Genomic DNA, 16,120 nt, shown 5'->3' on the forward strand with positions numbered 1-16,120 from the left:
AGTCAATAAATTCTGCTGTTCTAAGCTGCTCAGTTTGTAGCACTTTGCGACCACTTTAGGAAACTAATATAGCCACGCCATTCCTCCCTTGCTATGGCATTTCATCTCTGTTCACTCCAAACCTCTTCATGAGGACTCCTAGGCCACTCACCCAAGCCCTTCCTCTCTTCCTTTCCAACAGTTTTCCTTCACTACATCTTTTGTGTGGGTGTGGGTGTGCGCACGCACACACATGCATGTCAGTACTGGGGCTTGAACTCAAGGCCTTGTGTTCTTGCTTGGCTCTTTTACCTGAGACTGGGCACTCTACCACTTAGGCTATACCTCCTCCACTGTCAGCTTTTTGCAAATTAGTTGAGTCTCACACGTTTGGCCACTCAGGTTCATTCCAAACTGAGATCTTCAGATCTTAGCCTCCTCGGGAGCTCATCACATGAACTCTCTTAGTAGGGAATTGTTCCTGCCTGTCTTAACTTCACGGTCTGGAAGAATGCATCTGTGCTTTTTCTGTGTCCTCACTTGTCTCGTGGGTGCTGTTGGGGCTCACACCCTCCCACTGATTATACAAGTTCATAGTTACCATTCCAGTTTTAGCCTTGCCTGGTCATCTCCTTGTACTCCTAAGTCCAACATCTGTCTCACTCTTCCTTTCATCCCGTTTCTTTGCCTCCCCCTCAGCTGGACTGCTGCTTCACAAAGACAGAACTTCCTAGGGTTCTACCTTCCCCTCCACATCTACCTGCATACACATCCATAGTCCTTCCTCTCATGGGTAGCCATCTCTCCTCCAAATTCTTGTTGTTGTTTTTGTTTTTTGTCGGTCGTGGGGCTTGAACTCTGGGCCTGGGCGCTGTCCCTCAGCTCTTCAGCTCAAGGCGAGCGGCCTACCACTTGAGCTATAGCACCACTTCCGGTTTTCTGGTGATTTATTGGAGATAGGAGTCTCACGGTCTCTCCTGCCCGGGCTGGCTTTGAACCGCGATCCTCAGATCTCAGCCTCCTGAGTAGCTAGGATTACAGGCGTGAGCCACCAGCGCCCGGCTTCCTCCAAATTCTTGAAAGAGGTATCCCTACATCCTTATCTTTTGGCCAAGGCAAAATCTGTTCTAAGAAGTCAGAGGCAAAAGCCACATTGTAGTGGATTAAGGAGAAAGTGGGAAGAATCATACTTGAATGTTATATCTTCTTAAAACTTGGGCATTGGGGCTGGGAAGGTGGCTCAATGGTAGAGCGCTTGCCTTGCATGCATGAAGCCCTGGGTTCCATTCCTCAGCACAACATAAGCAAAAAGGAAAAAAAAAAGCCGGAAGTGGCGCTGTGGCTCAAGTGGTAGAGCGCTAGCCTTGAGCTGAAGAGCTGAGGGACAGCGCCCAGGCCCAGAGTTCAAGCCCCACAACTGGACCAAAAAAAAAAAAAAAAACTTGGGCAGGCTTTCTTGCTCCAAAGACTTCACCCCTCTCACTTGCTATTTCTATTGCCTGGATCTCACCTGGGCCCTACAGGGAACAGGGAAAGGGAAAATTCTTAGAACTGCTAACCTACTTCTCCCTCCATCTGTAGTTATGTCCTGATTCTCCAAGGTGTGGGTCCTGTGTTCCCAAGGATTGTGACCTCAGTTGTTCCCACTCACGTTACCTCTTCCATCACCCTGGGGAACTTAGATGGTACCTCAGCACAATTGGGAGTCCATCATAGGACTCCATAGCTTTCAATGCCACTTACTGAAATCATTCCTTCAGCCCAGATCACCATGCCTAGCACATGAGATCCTGCCACAGCAAAATGGATCAGGATAGGATTCAGGGTCAAACATCAGTAGTCTGCAAGATATTCTGACCCCAAAGTTCTGGACACCCAGAACTTCTGCTGATGGCAGAAGACATAAGTGAATTCCAAGGAGTATGAGCACATGCCCCTAATTCCAGCACTGGGGAGGCTGATGCAGTATTAAAAACTAGTGCCAGTGTGGGTCTCTTAATGACAAGAAAGGAGAGGGAGGGGCTGGAAGAACATAGAGGGTGAGAGAAAGCCAAAACCCCAAATCCTGAATTAGCTGAAGAGATCAGGTTGTTGCTCTCAGGATACCTAATCAGTACAGAAGCCATAATCACCTTCAGGGGTGTTTGATACCTGCATCATAGGGCCTTATGGTGCAGCAACTGAAGTCTCATATCGCTTAATACTCTGAATCCTCACCACCTGCCCCAGGGTCTTCCATATTGTTCATTGGGTAACCTATCTTGAAAAGCAAACGGTATATTTTGAGCTCTGACTAAAGCCTGCTGGCTCTGTGGTCTCCTCATCCATCTTTGAAGCCCTTATTAAGGTGTCCAGTGCCCACAATTCTTTTTCCTAACATCTCTGTCTCTCTTGGTTTCTCTCAAGAAACCACCACTTCAACATCCTCAAATTGTTGGTTCCGCTTTGTGAACCCAGAAGAACCCTAATTTTCTGTTTTTCTCATGACTGAACACCCTGGTACTGAACTTACTGAACTCTTGAGAACCCTGGGAGTCCCAACTGATTCAATCCTCAATTCAGAGCCATTGCTTACAATCCTGCCCTAGTGTCTATAGAACCTGGCTACTAAAACAATCAACTCTCACCACTCAACCTCATCACGATGAATTTGAGTCCAGGGCCAAGTTGAGGCAGAAAAAGACCAGAAGCCAAAGATGAGACCTTAGAAAAATATGAAATTCAGGTTCATTTTTGTTGTTTTCTAACTGTACTAGGGTTCAAACTCAGGATTTGTGCTTGCTAGGCAGCTCTATCATTTAAATCATATCTCCAGCACTTCTTGTTCTGGTTATTTCCTTGAGAAGGGCTTTGCTTTATGCCCAGGCCAGCTTGGTGACCCTCCTGCCATAGTTGAGATGTTAGACAACTGCCACTATGCCTGGGTTTTTGAGATGGAGTCTTTTTTGTCTGGACTGGTCTAGAACCACCATCCTCTAATCTCAACCAGTGTCCATCACTGTGCCCAGCTACTGGTTGAGATGAGGGGACTTGAAATCTTGTGGCCCAGGCTGGCCTGGACCTGTGATTCTATAGACCTCAACCTCCCCAGTAGCTAGGATTATGGGTGTGAACCACAGATAATTACAATAAGGTTTTATTTTTATTTCAGTACTAACATTTGAACTTAGCACTTGGTGGGCAAGAGCTTTGCCACTTGAGCCACACCTCTGACTGAAGGCATATTTTTTAACATAAGAAAAAACACATTTGTGAATGTAAAAGAGAACTGTTTGGCAGTAAAACCATGGTGAGGGGTAAGAGGGCAAGTAGGCAGTGGATATAATCAAAGTATATGCATTTGTGAAAACAGGTAACACGTAAGAGCTTTAAAAATGGGGATTAGAGGAGTAATAATAGTGAGCATTATAGAAATATCACAACCCACTGTATAATTAAAAAACTTAAAAAAAAAAGCATGCTTGAAGCCAGGTGTGGGTGCTCATCTGTAATTCCAGGCCCTGGATGGCTAATGCAGGAGGATCATGACTTCAAGGGTCTGTGCCAGGCAGACCTTGTCTCACAAACAAGCATGTTTATAAACTAAGTAATTTATATGTAAAAGTAATTTAGAAACAATTAACTTACATAGTTCTACATGTCCAAGTAGGATCAAGCATCAAATATGTACATCACTTTAATCCTAAGAACACTATGAAATAAACTATAAAGGATGAGAGCACTAAGGCCTAAACAGTAACTTGGCCAAAGTCACAAGGGAGGAACTTCTGGCAGAACCAGAACTCAAATCCAGGAAGGCTAGTGTCAGAGTCCAATATCTTACTATACTATACTATAACAAAATGCCAGAGATGGGGAAAAATTATCTGACCTACGGAGTCCGGAAACCAACCCAAAGGAGGTGGCCAACAGCCAGAGGCCTAGTTAAAGACCGCTTAAGGTTCCTTCTTGACATCAAATCCTCCTAGGACTGTCCTAAGCCTACCCTTTCTCTCTTTCCAGCTCATGATTTCTCACTGGGAGAGACTCCCATTGTTTCTTGTTTGGTCAGACACAGGGCTTGAACTCAGGGCCTGGGCACTGTCCCTGAGCTTTTTCTCTCAAGGCTAGCTTCTACTACTTTGAGTCACAGTGCCACTTCCTATTTTCTGGTGGTTAATTGGAGATATGAGTCTCACAGACTTTCCTACCCGGGCTGGCTTTGAATAGCAATCCTGAGCTCTCAGCTTCTGGAGTAGCTAGGATTACAGGTGTGAGCCACCAATGCCTGGTGAGACTCCCAATCTTTTAATTACACTTCCACACAGCAGGCTGAGCAAAAGCCCATCTGACAAATGAGCTGAATTTTATTTTCCTCCCTGGACCTCTATCACAAGGAAGATCAGATGTACTGTAGTTAGAGGGAGGGTAAGCCCTTCTCAAACAATCCAGAACTCAGAAGAGACTCCACACCTGTCATTCTTCATAGCAGAACCTTTCTACATTCCAGAGGGAAAGAGCCAAAGTTCTGTGGAACTAGCCTTGCTGGGGAAGTTGAATCACAAGTGGTTCTCAGGTAAGGCACATCCATCACAGATACTCAGGTCTAGAGAACATCCTGTCTCTGTAGATCTTCAGGACCGAGTGTCTCGAGCCCTCCTTCGGGACCGGGTACCAAAGCTGGAGCTGGGTATAGAGCCCAGGCCAGGGGGTGCTCCTGGGGGCTGGTAGCCACATTCACTGGGGTCCAAGGGGTCCCGGCTGAGCAGTACCCACACTGCAGGCACATGGCGGCGCACTGTGAGGGGGTCTAGGCCTGTATCAGGTGAAGTTGGGACCCAGCTGTCCTCCGTCTGTAGGAAACGCAGTTTGGTGAGCTGGTGCAGACCTGGGACCCGCCGCTTGACAATCTCGGCACAGCTGACAGCCTTCCCAGCAGCCCGGCCGGAACCTGAGAACACCACGTGCCTTGCGCTGCCACCCTCCAACCGACCCAGGGCCAGCCCCAGCAGATTTCGAATTTTGCTGCCATCTCGGACCCGCATCTCCAGGGTGTCAGGGGGTAGCTGGGGCATTGGGGAAGGTGCCGGAAGTTCTACAGAGCCAGCTTTCCGGTAGTGTTCCATCCTGCTGGCAGTGGCCTCTCGAAGCAATCTGGCTACTCACTGAAGGAAAGCAACAGATGAGTGCTAGGAATGTGCTCCAGGCCGCCCTCCGCCATCTCCACCTCCCTCCACCATCCTCTACCATCCTCTACCTCCCACCAAGTTGTGCAGAGTGACCCAGTCCGGAGACCAGACCTAGTTCCCCAGACATCAGGCCTCTGGGGGATACGGCTGGACCCCGATCACCCCGAGTCTGGGAACTCATTCTGGCCGTTCTTATCACCCTAGGATTTTAACAAGACTAGGGTCTCCAAGGACAGAGCAGGGCCCACCCCCTCCACCTCAGGATACATATAGAGTCCTCCCTCACTGTTCCCCCAACACAAAGCCTCAGCGCCCGGGGTGCCTAGGCCGGGGTGGGCCTCCGATGGCCTACTGAGGTCTCGGGAGCGGAGGCCGGGGCGGAGGACTGCCTGGGCCTCGGTGGCGGGTCTCAGCCAATCCCCCGCCACGGGCCGCTCCCAGCGTTCTGTGCGCTGCAAACCCGTAGCAGGCGCCCCCTCTCCCCAACTTCAGTGGCCCCGACACCGCTGAGCCCCGGCGCTTACCGCGGCCGCCAGACCACGCTCGGCCCTTAGAGCGTAGCCAAGATGGCGCGCGGGCCGAGAGCGCGCTGGGGCCGCGGGGCCGCGCACGCCGGAGGGGGCGGGGCCTGCGGGAAGCCCGGGACTCGCTGGACGCCCGGCCCGGGCAGCCCGGAGAGGGGATGGGGGACGCGCAGCCTCCCGGGCAGGGCTCCGCGACCGTCAGCCGAGTTCTGCGGGAAGGAGATGGGAGCGCGGGCGAGGCGGAGAGGGGGCGGTGGGCGACCCCGCGGGGCCCGGGGGCGGCAGCCGACCAGGTCCTTGGTTGCTGAATTCTGGGGCTAGCACCTCGATCCCCCTGAAAGCTGTGCACAGCTCGCCCTGGCCGCACGCGGAGGCCCAGGGCCCCGCAGCGTCCTCACGAGCCCGGGGGCGCGTCCGTGGAGTCGCGCATGAGCACGCTGGACTCGAGGGGACCGGGAGCACTGTGGGTGGCGGCGGCGGCTCGGGGAGCCAAGCCCTCCCCGACACCACAAGGGGGCAGCAGACACTGGGGGTGCCAAACTCCTTTCTCCTGCCCTTTCCCATCCAGCAACCCTGCCTTCCAAGTCCCCTTCCTTAGAAACTCGGCCTCCTTCTGAGGTGTGACACCAGACGCGCTCCCGAGAGACATTTTCAGACCCCTTTTTGCTTTTGCACGTACTCTCATAAAGTCCTTGCTTATCACCCACCAAGGCAAGTTCCCTCAATTCCTTGTTCTGTGTCTGAAAGGACTCTGTACCCATTTGGCAGGACTGCCCTTTTCCTTGATAGTTTCCCCAATAGTCTATGCAGGGAAAAGAATAGATAGCCTATAGGTAGCCTAATAGGTAGTCCTCCCTCCCTGGCATGGCACCTAATATTCACAGGGTACTTGGTAAATGTGAAATATATAAAAGTGATGTATAAAAGTCCTGTGTTTGGGGCTGGGAAGGTGGCTCAGTGGTAGAGCGCTTGCCTTGCATGCATGAAGCCCTGGGTTCGATTCCTCAGCACCACATAAGCAAAAAGAAAAAAGCCAGAAGTGGTGCTGGGGCTCAAGTGGTAGAGCGCTAGCCTTGAGCTGAAGAGCTGAGGGACAGCGCCCAGGCCCAGAGTTCAGGCCCCACGACCGGACTCCCTCCCCTGCCCCAAAAACAGTCCTGTGTGCATCTGTCAAATGATCTGAGAGCATCTTGAGAGCTTTTCTCCCAGAAAACCTGACCAGCATTTGTGTGTTCCTGGTCCCACCACTAGGTAGGTTGACCATTCAGCCCTGCTTCCACTGTCACCATGAAGCCCATCCTAGACCAAGAAGCACAGTCCTCCGGTGATGTGTACAGTTTATTGTCACTGGAATAAATACACTGATGGGGTGCAAAGCACATCTTTCAGGAAACTTAACCTCTGACCTCAGAGCCTTACTTGAGTACAGACAGTTGGTCCTTGAAGCCAATAAATACAAAGTTGCTTCTGCCCTGTTATATAAGATAGGCACAGGGTCCTGCAATGTGGCTGCCCTGGGATGGAGAGGAGCTGTCATTCTTCTGCTGGTTTCACTTGCTTTGCTGCCTCTAACTGGCAAAGTAGCTCATCCCACTGCACAAATTGCTTGGAGAGAAGCATTGTCTAGTCACAGGTCAAGGAGAACAGGAGTGAAGAGACTTTGTATGTGCCCCAATAGGACAAGGAGTGGAGAGTAGAGTACAGACAGGCTGGTTGGGATTGGATGTGAGGCAGCTTGAGGTAGGCTTGGGGAGAGAACCTATTAGGGAGCTGGCTGAGAAGAAAGGATACAGTCTTGTTGTATTCCTCCAGGAGAGCCTTGGATTCCTCAGTAATCTCCACACACTGATCCTATAAGTCAGAGTATAACTGAGAGAGGAGTTAGGCATCTCCCCCATCTCCTACTAAACTTCCTGACCTACTCCCCACAAAGCCTAGGAAAGAGGATGCCTAAATCTAAAACAAAAGGAGCAAATTAATTGCTAAGTTGGAACTATCAGATTCTAGGACAGGCATTCTCAAAGCAGTTTAAAGAATGGTGAAAGGGGGCTTGGAATGTGGCTTAGTGGTAGAGTGCTTACCTAGCATGCATGAAGCCCTAGGTTCGATTCCTCAGTACCAGAAGTGGCACTGTGGCTAGAGTGTTAGCCTTGAGCAAAAGAAGCTCAGGGACAGTGCCTAGGCCCTGAGTTCAAGCCTCAGGACTGGCAAAAAAAAAAAAAAAAGGAACGGTGAAAGATGAAGTGAACACATATTAAGTAAACATTCTCTCTAGTATATATCTCTTCTAGTATATATCTCCTCTGTTCCTATCTGTATCCTCTTTGACTTGACTCTACAGCCTGGAAATAGAAAAAAAAAAAAAAGTTCCTCCACTTAGAGTGAAGGACATACCACTCTTAGAAATTATTAGGTATGGGCTGGGAAGGTGGCTCAGTGGTAGAGTGCTTGCCTTGCATGCATGAAGCCCTGGGTTCGATTCCTCAGCACCACATAAGCAAAAAGAAAAAAGGCGGAAGTGGCGCTGTGGCTCCAGTAGTAGAGCACTAGCCTTGAGCTGAAGAGCTGAGGGACAGCGCCCAGGCCCAGAGTTCAGGCCCCACAACCGGACCCCCCCAAAAAAAAATTTATTAGGTACCTCCCAACTTCAGCTTTCTGGTGTTTGAATAGCAGTACTCCAGGAGGCAAGAAGCCTGTATATGGCTGTAAACCAGTCCCTTCCCCGCTCTAGGATATTTGGAAGATTAAGAATAAACCTTCAATATTCCTCTGAGTGGACAACTGAAGGACCGGAGGCTGCTCCCTCAGCTGGCAGGAATGGGGATGAGGTGCCTTACCACTTCAACCTTCTAGTCCTCTCCCTTTCCATACCTGCTGCTGGATGTGGATCTGGGCCAGGCGCTGCAAGTGGGCAGCATGCTCAGGAACGGCTGTGAAACACAACATACACACTGCCTGATGATGCTTGTGCCCTCCCCTGGGACTGCTCAATAGTCTATTAGGTCTTTGGCAGGATTAGAGTATTGAGTGGAGAAGCTAAACAAACGCAAGGCTTCATTGATTGTTGTAGCTGGAGGTGGTGGTGGTGGGGCGCTCTGCCCACCCCATTCTTATTCCAGGACCCATAGGGGATGGGAAGAACAAGTATCAAAAAGACAACATAGGAGTCCCCATTGTTGCCCCTTCTACCATACAGATGCTATAAATAGGGCCAGAAAAAAAAAAAAAAGCAAAGCTTTGTCTTTCGTAGGACAGAGGTAGAGCAGAGGTGTCTGCTCTCATCCAAGCAGAGGTGAGGTCTGCCTGGTCTAAAGAGCAGAGAACCTGTAGGCAGAATGAGAGTGAATGCCAGGTTCCTAAACTAGCTACTGAGAATCTAACACTGAGAGAGCTTTGGCCACCACGTTAGAACTGTAGCTGTCAGATACTCAGTGTTTAGCTGGTCAGGGGCAGAGAAAGGGAGCTCGGGAAAATACCTCCAGAGGCAGACAAGATGGATATCTGGATTCAATTAAAGCCACTGCCTACTTGTCAAAGCTCAGGCCCAAGGACTGTCTCAGCAGTGCAGCAAGAAGTGTTCACACACCTGGCAGGGGCTCAGTCAGTAAAATCTAGACTCTATACCACCCTGAAAGGGGGATACTGAGCAGTAGGGTAGAAAGCAGAAGGAATCTGCAGAGTTGGGGGGCTTTGAGATCTAGGATCCTTAATTCTGAATTACCTGAGGTCTTGAATCAAGGCTTTCTACCATGGGAATGTTAATCCCGGTTAGGGAATAAGTATCCCTAAAGTAGGGATAAAGAGGATGAACAGACCCAGCCTAAGCCCAGGGAAGTCAAGGCCCATCCACCCACCTCCCCAAGCACAAATAGTGGAGTTGCAGCCCCAGAGGGGTACCTTTGATGGGAGCACTGTCCAGCATGGGCACAAGGGCATCCACGTGCTCCAGGAGTGCAACCTGGGAAAGGATGAACTGCTCCTCTGAAGCATAAAAACAAGACAATGGCCTGGTCATTGCTACTTCCATGCAAGCAGTCAAGCATCTACCTAGACCCTGGAGCTTTGGGCAGCAGCCCTGTCCACTTTCTATCCCTGTAGATGTACATTTCCATCCCACCCTCTGGATGCTCCTGTTGAACCCATTTTGAGTCCAAAAAGCCTCTTGATCTCTACAAATCCCACCTTTCTCCAGGTTTTAACTCCACAGTCTCTTCTTAGAGCCGCCTATCAGCAACTCAACAAGTGCTCTTAGCCACAAGAGGAAGAGTACTTTGAACTTGGCTCCCCAACAGAAGACCTCAGGGAAGGTCTGTTAGAGGAGATCCATGGCAGACTATGCCAGGAAGGTTTTATTTTTTGTTTTTTGGTCAGTCGTGGGGCCTGAACTCTGGGCCCAGGCGCTGTCCCTCAGCTCTTCAGCTCAAGATTAGCACTGTACCACTTGAGCCATGGTGCCATTTCAGGCTTTTTCTGCTTATGTGGTGCTGAGGAATCGAACCTAGGGCCTCATGAATGCAAGGTTAAGCACTCTACCACTGAGCCACCTTTCCAGCCTAGGAAGGTTTTGTGTCATGGCTCTTAGGCACAGATAATAGGAGAGCTGGGAGAACAATGGGAGAGTAGACCTGGGCTAGACTCTGTATGCTAAGGGGATTTCAATATACTGAAATCCAGTGGAATTTGTCTATTGTGGAAAATACAGTGGGGTGTCAGTGGAAAGGCATTTAAGAGTGAGGACTATTGTTGAATGGCAATTCTTCCATAAACTCTGAAAGATTAATTTTTTTAAAAAAGAGTGAAGACTATTATGTACAAATGACAATGAAAGAATGAGGAAAAAGAATTCAACTAGCTGAATTGGAGCAGAAAGACCACAAGAGGAAAAAGGGCAGGCTCAATAGACTAGCAGGCTTTTAATGGTTGGCTAAATAATTAGGCATTTATCCTAGTTAAGAAAAGAAACACTGCCAGACACTGGTGGTGCATACTTGTAATCCTAGCTACTTAGAAAGCTGAGATCTGAGGATCGTGGCTCAAATCCAGGCCAGGCAGGAAAGTCTGTGAGGCTATTATATTATCTCCAATTAACTATCAAAATGTCAGAAGTGGAGATGTGGCTCAAGTGTGGCTCACTAGTCTTGAGCAAAAAAGCTCAGGGACAGTGTTCAGGTCCTGAATTCAAGCCCTAGTATTAGCACCAAAAAAAAAAGAAGGAGGAGGAGGAGGAGGAGAAGGAGGAGAAGGAGAAGGAGAGAGAGAAAAAGAAAGAAAAAGAAAAAGAAAGAAAGAAAGAGAAAAGAGACACTGAGGTTCAAAAGTAGGCAAGTTACATGTTCAAAACATTTTGTGAAGATGGAACTGGACCACATGCAAGAAGGGAAATCTAAAATCAAGATGATTATGAGACTATGTAACTTCACCTGCATATAGATGTATACTCTGAGACAGTGTGTAGGGAGGGAAGGAGAACTGGGCTCCAGTCAGTTCAGGGGAATATCTCCTGAATTTGGTACCTGAGCCATGGCAATTGATCAGGGGCCTTTTATGACTTCTGACAGTTCCTCTTAGCAAGAGCTTCTCTTCCCCACCCAGCCCTCAGTGTTACATTTTATTCATTTATCAGTCTTCTGAGAGATTGATCTCCAAGTTAGGTTACAATCTTAAGTGCTTAAAGAAAGAATTCTGTCTCTTTCAGGTCTGATTTTGCCCAAAGGGGCAAGGACTTTCTGGTATAGCATGCCTTATACCCAGGAGAAAGCCTGGATCACAGCAGATGAGCATTAAATAGTTTCCTCTGTGTGTAATGCGTATGCGTGTGTGTGTGTGTGTGTGTCTGTGTGTCTGTGTCTGTGTCAGTGTGTATCTGTGTGTGTGTGTGTGTCTGTGTGTTGGTCTTAGGGCTTAAACTCAGAGCCTGGGTACTTAAACTCAGAGCCTAGGTGCTGTCTCTAAGCTAAATTATTGCTCAAGGCTAGCACTCTACCACTTGAGCCACAGATTCACTTCTAGCTTTTTGATGTTTAAGTGGAGATAAAGACTCTCATGGACTTTCCTACCTAGGCTGGCTTTGAATTGCAATCCTCAGATCTTAGCCTCCTCAGCAGCTAGGATTACAGGGATGAGCCACTAACATCTAGCTAAATCTTTTCTTTTGTAAAAAAGACAAGGTGTCACTATGTTGTCCCAGTCTGGCCTCAAATTTACAATCATCCTGCCTCAGTCTCTTGAATAGCTGTGACAACTGATATACTGAAAATCTGAGCAACTGTTGCTTCCTAGCTTAGCTCTGAAATCTCAGATATTTCTCACATGAAAGAAAAATGTTCAAACTCATGCCAAAACTCTCCTTTCTCCCAATGACAATGTTCTCTACCTCATCTCCTTCTCATATCTCTGTCCAGTAAGCAGAGTGAGAAAGGTTTTTAATGAGAATCCTCCAACATTGGAGTAGCTCCCACTTTGGCTGACAATGGAAGACAGCTAGCCCAGAGTTATATTACACCCAGTGCTAACTAGAGACCCACAGGAGCACATGGGCTTCAGCTTAAAGCTGGGTCAGAATTCCAGAGTCGTTTTTAGGGCTGTATATATAATAAGTTGGAAGAGAGAGGCCATTTCTGTGCTCATTCCCCCACAACCTAGATCCTCAGATGCACGTGCACATGTAGTCAAGAATTACCTGCTAAGATGAACTGCAACTTAGAGGCATCAGGTATAGCAATTCGATCAATGTATTCAGGATCCAGGTATTTGATCAGGTCTTCAACTAGAAAAATAGAACAATGAAAATGAAGGCTGAAAAAAAAAATGTTTAAATAGGGATACAGGTTGACCTATTGTAACAATGAGATGTACAAGACACTATGTTGAAAAACAAACTGTACAATTTGGGGGGAAAGGGGGTGGGAGTGTAGTTGTGGAGGTGGAAGAGAAGGAGTGGTAGGGGAAAAACAAAGGAGGAGGCAACAATGCTTGATAGGAAATGTACTCATTACCTTGCTCATGTAACTGTAACCCCTCTGTACAATATTTTTACAATAAAAAAAACTTACTAAAAAATGAAAGTGAAGGCTGAGGATATAGCTCAGTACTTGCCTAGCATATACAAGGCCCTGGGCTTAATACATAAAGCACATATACTTATCTAGCTTATAACTATTAGGAGTGAGAGTATGTGGCTCAAGTAATAGAATTCTTTCCCAGCAAGTTCAATGTTATCCTAGCTACTGGGCAGGCTGAGATCTAAGAATTGAAATTTGAAGCCAGGCTAGGCAGGAAAGTCTGTGAGGATCTTTTTTTTTTTTTTTTTTTTTTTTTGGGGGGGGGGGTCCGATTGTGGGGCCTGAACTCTGGGTCTGGGCGCTGTCCCTCAACTCTTCAGCTCAAGGCTAGCACTCTATCACTTGAGCCACAGTGCCACTTCCGGCTTTTTTCTTTTTGCTTATGTGGTGCTGAAGAATCGAACCCAGGGCCTCATGCATGCAAGGCAAGTGCTCTACCACTGAGCCACCTTCCCAGCCCAGTCTGTGAGGATCTTATCTTCAATTAAATAACAAAAACTCAGAAGTCAATCTGTGACTCAAGTAATAAAGCACTAATTTTGAGTGAAAAAGCTAAGGTTGCAGCGCCCAAGGCCCTGAGTTCAAACACCAATGCTGAAAAAAGAGAAAAAAAGATCAAAAAGATGAAAAATAGAACTCACAAGGTTAGGGAATGGCTCCTATCCTACTTCCCAGTTTCTCCAGTATCAGCACTTGCTAGTTGAACCTATGCTTTGGAAAGCACATCACTGCCACACACTGGGGCCCCCAGCATTCCCACTGACCTATTCTTACCAAGGATAAAAGGCCCCTTTCCTCCACAATGCCACCAAGACAAACTAGTGCTATCTAATTTCTAGTTACTGAACAAGTTACTAGCTGTGACATAGTTTAAAAAGCTCTCAATGGTTAATTTTTTCCTGCTTCTTCACCTTTCTTAGAGAAAAAAATCCATATTTTCTTCCCCTCCTTCAATAAGAAAAGCTGAACCTTTGAATAAAAGCTCTCATCCAATGATAGAACACTGGCATTGACTTGTGATTTATACACAGGTAGGACAGCAAACCCCAATTTGGTAGAGAAATGCCTTCACATTCTTTATATTCTCAAGGGGATATTCCAGTGATCTACTAGCTGAAAGGTCACAATCAGGTCCCAGGAAGCATAGGCTTTTGGGAAATAAATTAAGCAGGCATCCCATGAAAGTACTCACTCTTTTTGTACAGAATCTTCACCCTCTCCCTCTTACTGGCAATGTTCCCTAAAGCCACCTGCACCTTGACCAGACCATCAGCCACCTGTTAAGGAAATAGAGGTTAATTCCAAGATACACCTCCTGATCCAAGGCTTGGAAGACCTAAAGAACCCTAATTTCTCTAGTCTCTCAAGTCTCTGAGTCCTAGTAATCTATAATGGTATTTTTCTCTTGATTAAAGATGTAGTCACGCTTTCAGGGAATCCTTGATATGAAAGTCATGTACTTCTTGGAGAGTCTAAAGTCCAAATAAGAAGGTAATGAACTAATATAAATTTATGAGGTACCAGTCCCTACTATATATTCTCTAATTCCTAAACCCTGAGTTTGGGCATAGAAATTCAAGTATCTAGGCCTTTATTACCTCATGACTAGCCATGACTGTATCAGCTGCCAGACTGGCTGGCCTATATCTAGGCCCATCCCCTCCACATGAAGTCTAGTGTAGGAGATGGAAAAGTCTATGATGAACTCTAGGATCCCAATGATGTTTCAATCCCTGCATTAGGGAATACAGAAGAGAATCAGATTAGGGGAGAAGTACAGTTAAGAGCATGTAAGTTGAGCCTGAGATGTCAGTTAGCCAAATGGAAAAGACCAGTAGACAAATGCATTTTCATAGGTTATATTGGAGGCGAAAAAGCAAAGGCAGCATCCAGGCCCTAAGTTCAAGCCCCAGTATCAACACCAAAATAAATTAATTTACGTCTACAAATGAACATTTTAGCATTCAGTCTCTGACCCTCCTAATCTGGGTCTTCTCAGATTTCACCTCTCACTCCTAGGAGCCTTCTTATCCACCTGTAAGTGGATCCTCCCATCCACTTAGCCTCCTCTAGGGTCCCATGGACCTCTCCACGCACAATTCACTTAGCAATTAATTACACTCCAAGATGGCACTTCCATTGTGGGCGTCAGCTTTTAGTGAAACTCTTCATTAGTCTGCTCCTTGAGTGTGTCAGGTCTCCCCTCCTAGCCTAAGACGGCAGGGGCGGGGTCTTACGGTAGTCAGAGTCCATCTCAAACAGCTCTAACTGTCTTCAGACCCGCCCCTCGTCCCACAGGAGTGGACTCCGAGGGTCCCATCTGTTCCGAGAAGTCTGGACATTTTCATTTCCAACGCTGGAACGGTGGCACCCATCCCAAAGGCAGGGCTAGTGGTCCCGCTGCCAGAAACAGGCCACGGGACCAGACTGCTCACCTTCCGCGAGCCTCGAGTCCCGTGAGGGCCGTACACCCAGCGTTCCAGCTCCTCCACTCGAGCCTGCAGCCGCTGCACGTCAGTCAGAGCCGCCATCGCTACTGCCACCCGGACCAAGTCACCGAACATCCAGAGGCGGGACTTCCTTCCCAAATAGGAAAACTGACCAATCCAAGTGCACCCGTGGCCTTCCATGACGGAAGTGACGTCACGACCCAGCCTTCGATACCGGAAGACATTAGGCCAGGCTAGCGAAAGGAGTTAAAAAGCGGTCTTGTTACCTAGGCAACGCTCCCTATCCTGGCTCAACCCCAATTGTCAGGAATTTTGTCTTACTTCTACTTCCAAGGTACCAGGGAGTTTTTCTACCCATTATTTGAGATTGCATGTATAATTAATGAATACAGCCACTACTCCAGGTCCATTTCTATAGAAAGATCAGTTGGAAGCCGGGCGCTGGTGGCTCACGCCTGTAATCCTAGCTACTCAGGAGGCTGAGATCTGAGGATCTCGGTTCAAAGCCAGCCTGGGCAGGATAGACCGTGAGACTCCTATCTCCAATAAACCACCAGAAAACCGGAAGTGGCGCTGTAGCTCAAGTGGTAGAGCGCTCGCCTTGAGCTGAAGAGCTGAGGGACAGCGCCCAGGCCCAGAGTTCAAGCCCCATGACCGACAAAAAAAAAAAAAAAAGAAAGATCAGTTGGAAACTTCCTGAGACTTAAGATTCAAAGCCGGTGAGTGAATGACCTACCCAATGCCAGCCAGAACCTTTGAGACAAAATCTGGATTTGAAACCAAGCATAGTCGAAGAGAATGTATTCTATTCTTACGCAGCTATTCTCTTGGGAAGTCTGTATTCTGCCTTTTCCTGAAAGAGATCCTGGCCTGATGCAGCCCTCATACCAAATCATTCCTCCCAACTTCCAAGACCCAAAATAAAAGGACACACCGGA

General features: G+C 47.9%; 2 protein-coding genes across 2 annotated transcripts; both read right to left on the minus strand.

Moving 5' to 3' along the window:
• Window positions 1-4,290: 4,290 nt before the first annotated feature.
• Window positions 4,291-5,732, minus strand: Rpp25l (ribonuclease P/MRP subunit p25 like). Its single transcript, XM_070009035.1, has 2 exons — window positions 5,672-5,732; window positions 4,291-5,123 (listed from the first exon to the last, which is right to left on the minus strand). The coding sequence occupies exon 2, from the start codon at window positions 5,082-5,084 to the stop codon at window positions 4,593-4,595; it is 492 nt and encodes a 163-aa protein (XP_069865136.1). The 5' UTR covers window positions 5,085-5,123; window positions 5,672-5,732; the 3' UTR covers window positions 4,291-4,592.
• Window positions 5,733-6,996: 1,264 nt separating this feature from the next.
• Window positions 6,997-15,303, minus strand: Dctn3 (dynactin subunit 3). The gene is made up of 7 exons (XM_070009042.1): window positions 15,168-15,303; window positions 13,925-14,009; window positions 12,351-12,437; window positions 9,569-9,652; window positions 8,543-8,601; window positions 7,463-7,522; window positions 6,997-7,294 (listed from the first exon to the last, which is right to left on the minus strand). Exons 1-7 carry the CDS (start codon window positions 15,294-15,296, stop codon window positions 7,205-7,207), a joined length of 594 nt encoding a protein of 197 aa, XP_069865143.1. The 5' UTR covers window positions 15,297-15,303; the 3' UTR covers window positions 6,997-7,204.
• Between the last annotated feature and the right edge of the window lie 817 nt (window positions 15,304-16,120).

This window comes from Dipodomys merriami, unplaced genomic scaffold (genome assembly GCF_024711535.1).
Source record: "Dipodomys merriami isolate MVZ:Mamm:240054 unplaced genomic scaffold, mDipMer1.0.p SCAF_11, whole genome shotgun sequence".
Taxonomy (NCBI): Eukaryota; Metazoa; Chordata; class Mammalia; order Rodentia; family Heteromyidae; genus Dipodomys; species Dipodomys merriami.

Excerpts from the sequence above, each read along its gene's own strand:
- Dctn3 (XM_070009042.1), bottom strand. The coding sequence starts at position 15,296 with ATGTTCGGTGACTTGGTCCGGGTGGCAGTAGCGATGGCGGCTCTGACT. Across the intron at positions 12,438-13,924 it reads GAAGATTCTGTACAAAAAGA|TTGAAGACCTGATCAAATAC; the intron begins GTGAGTACTTTC and ends CTATTTTTCTAG. Across the intron at positions 7,523-8,542 it reads AGATCCACATCCAGCAGCAG|GATCAGTGTGTGGAGATTAC; the intron begins GTATGGAAAGGG and ends TCTGACTTATAG.
- Rpp25l (XM_070009035.1), bottom strand. The coding sequence starts at position 5,084 with ATGGAACACTACCGGAAAGCTGGCTCTGTAGAACTTCCGGCACCTTCC.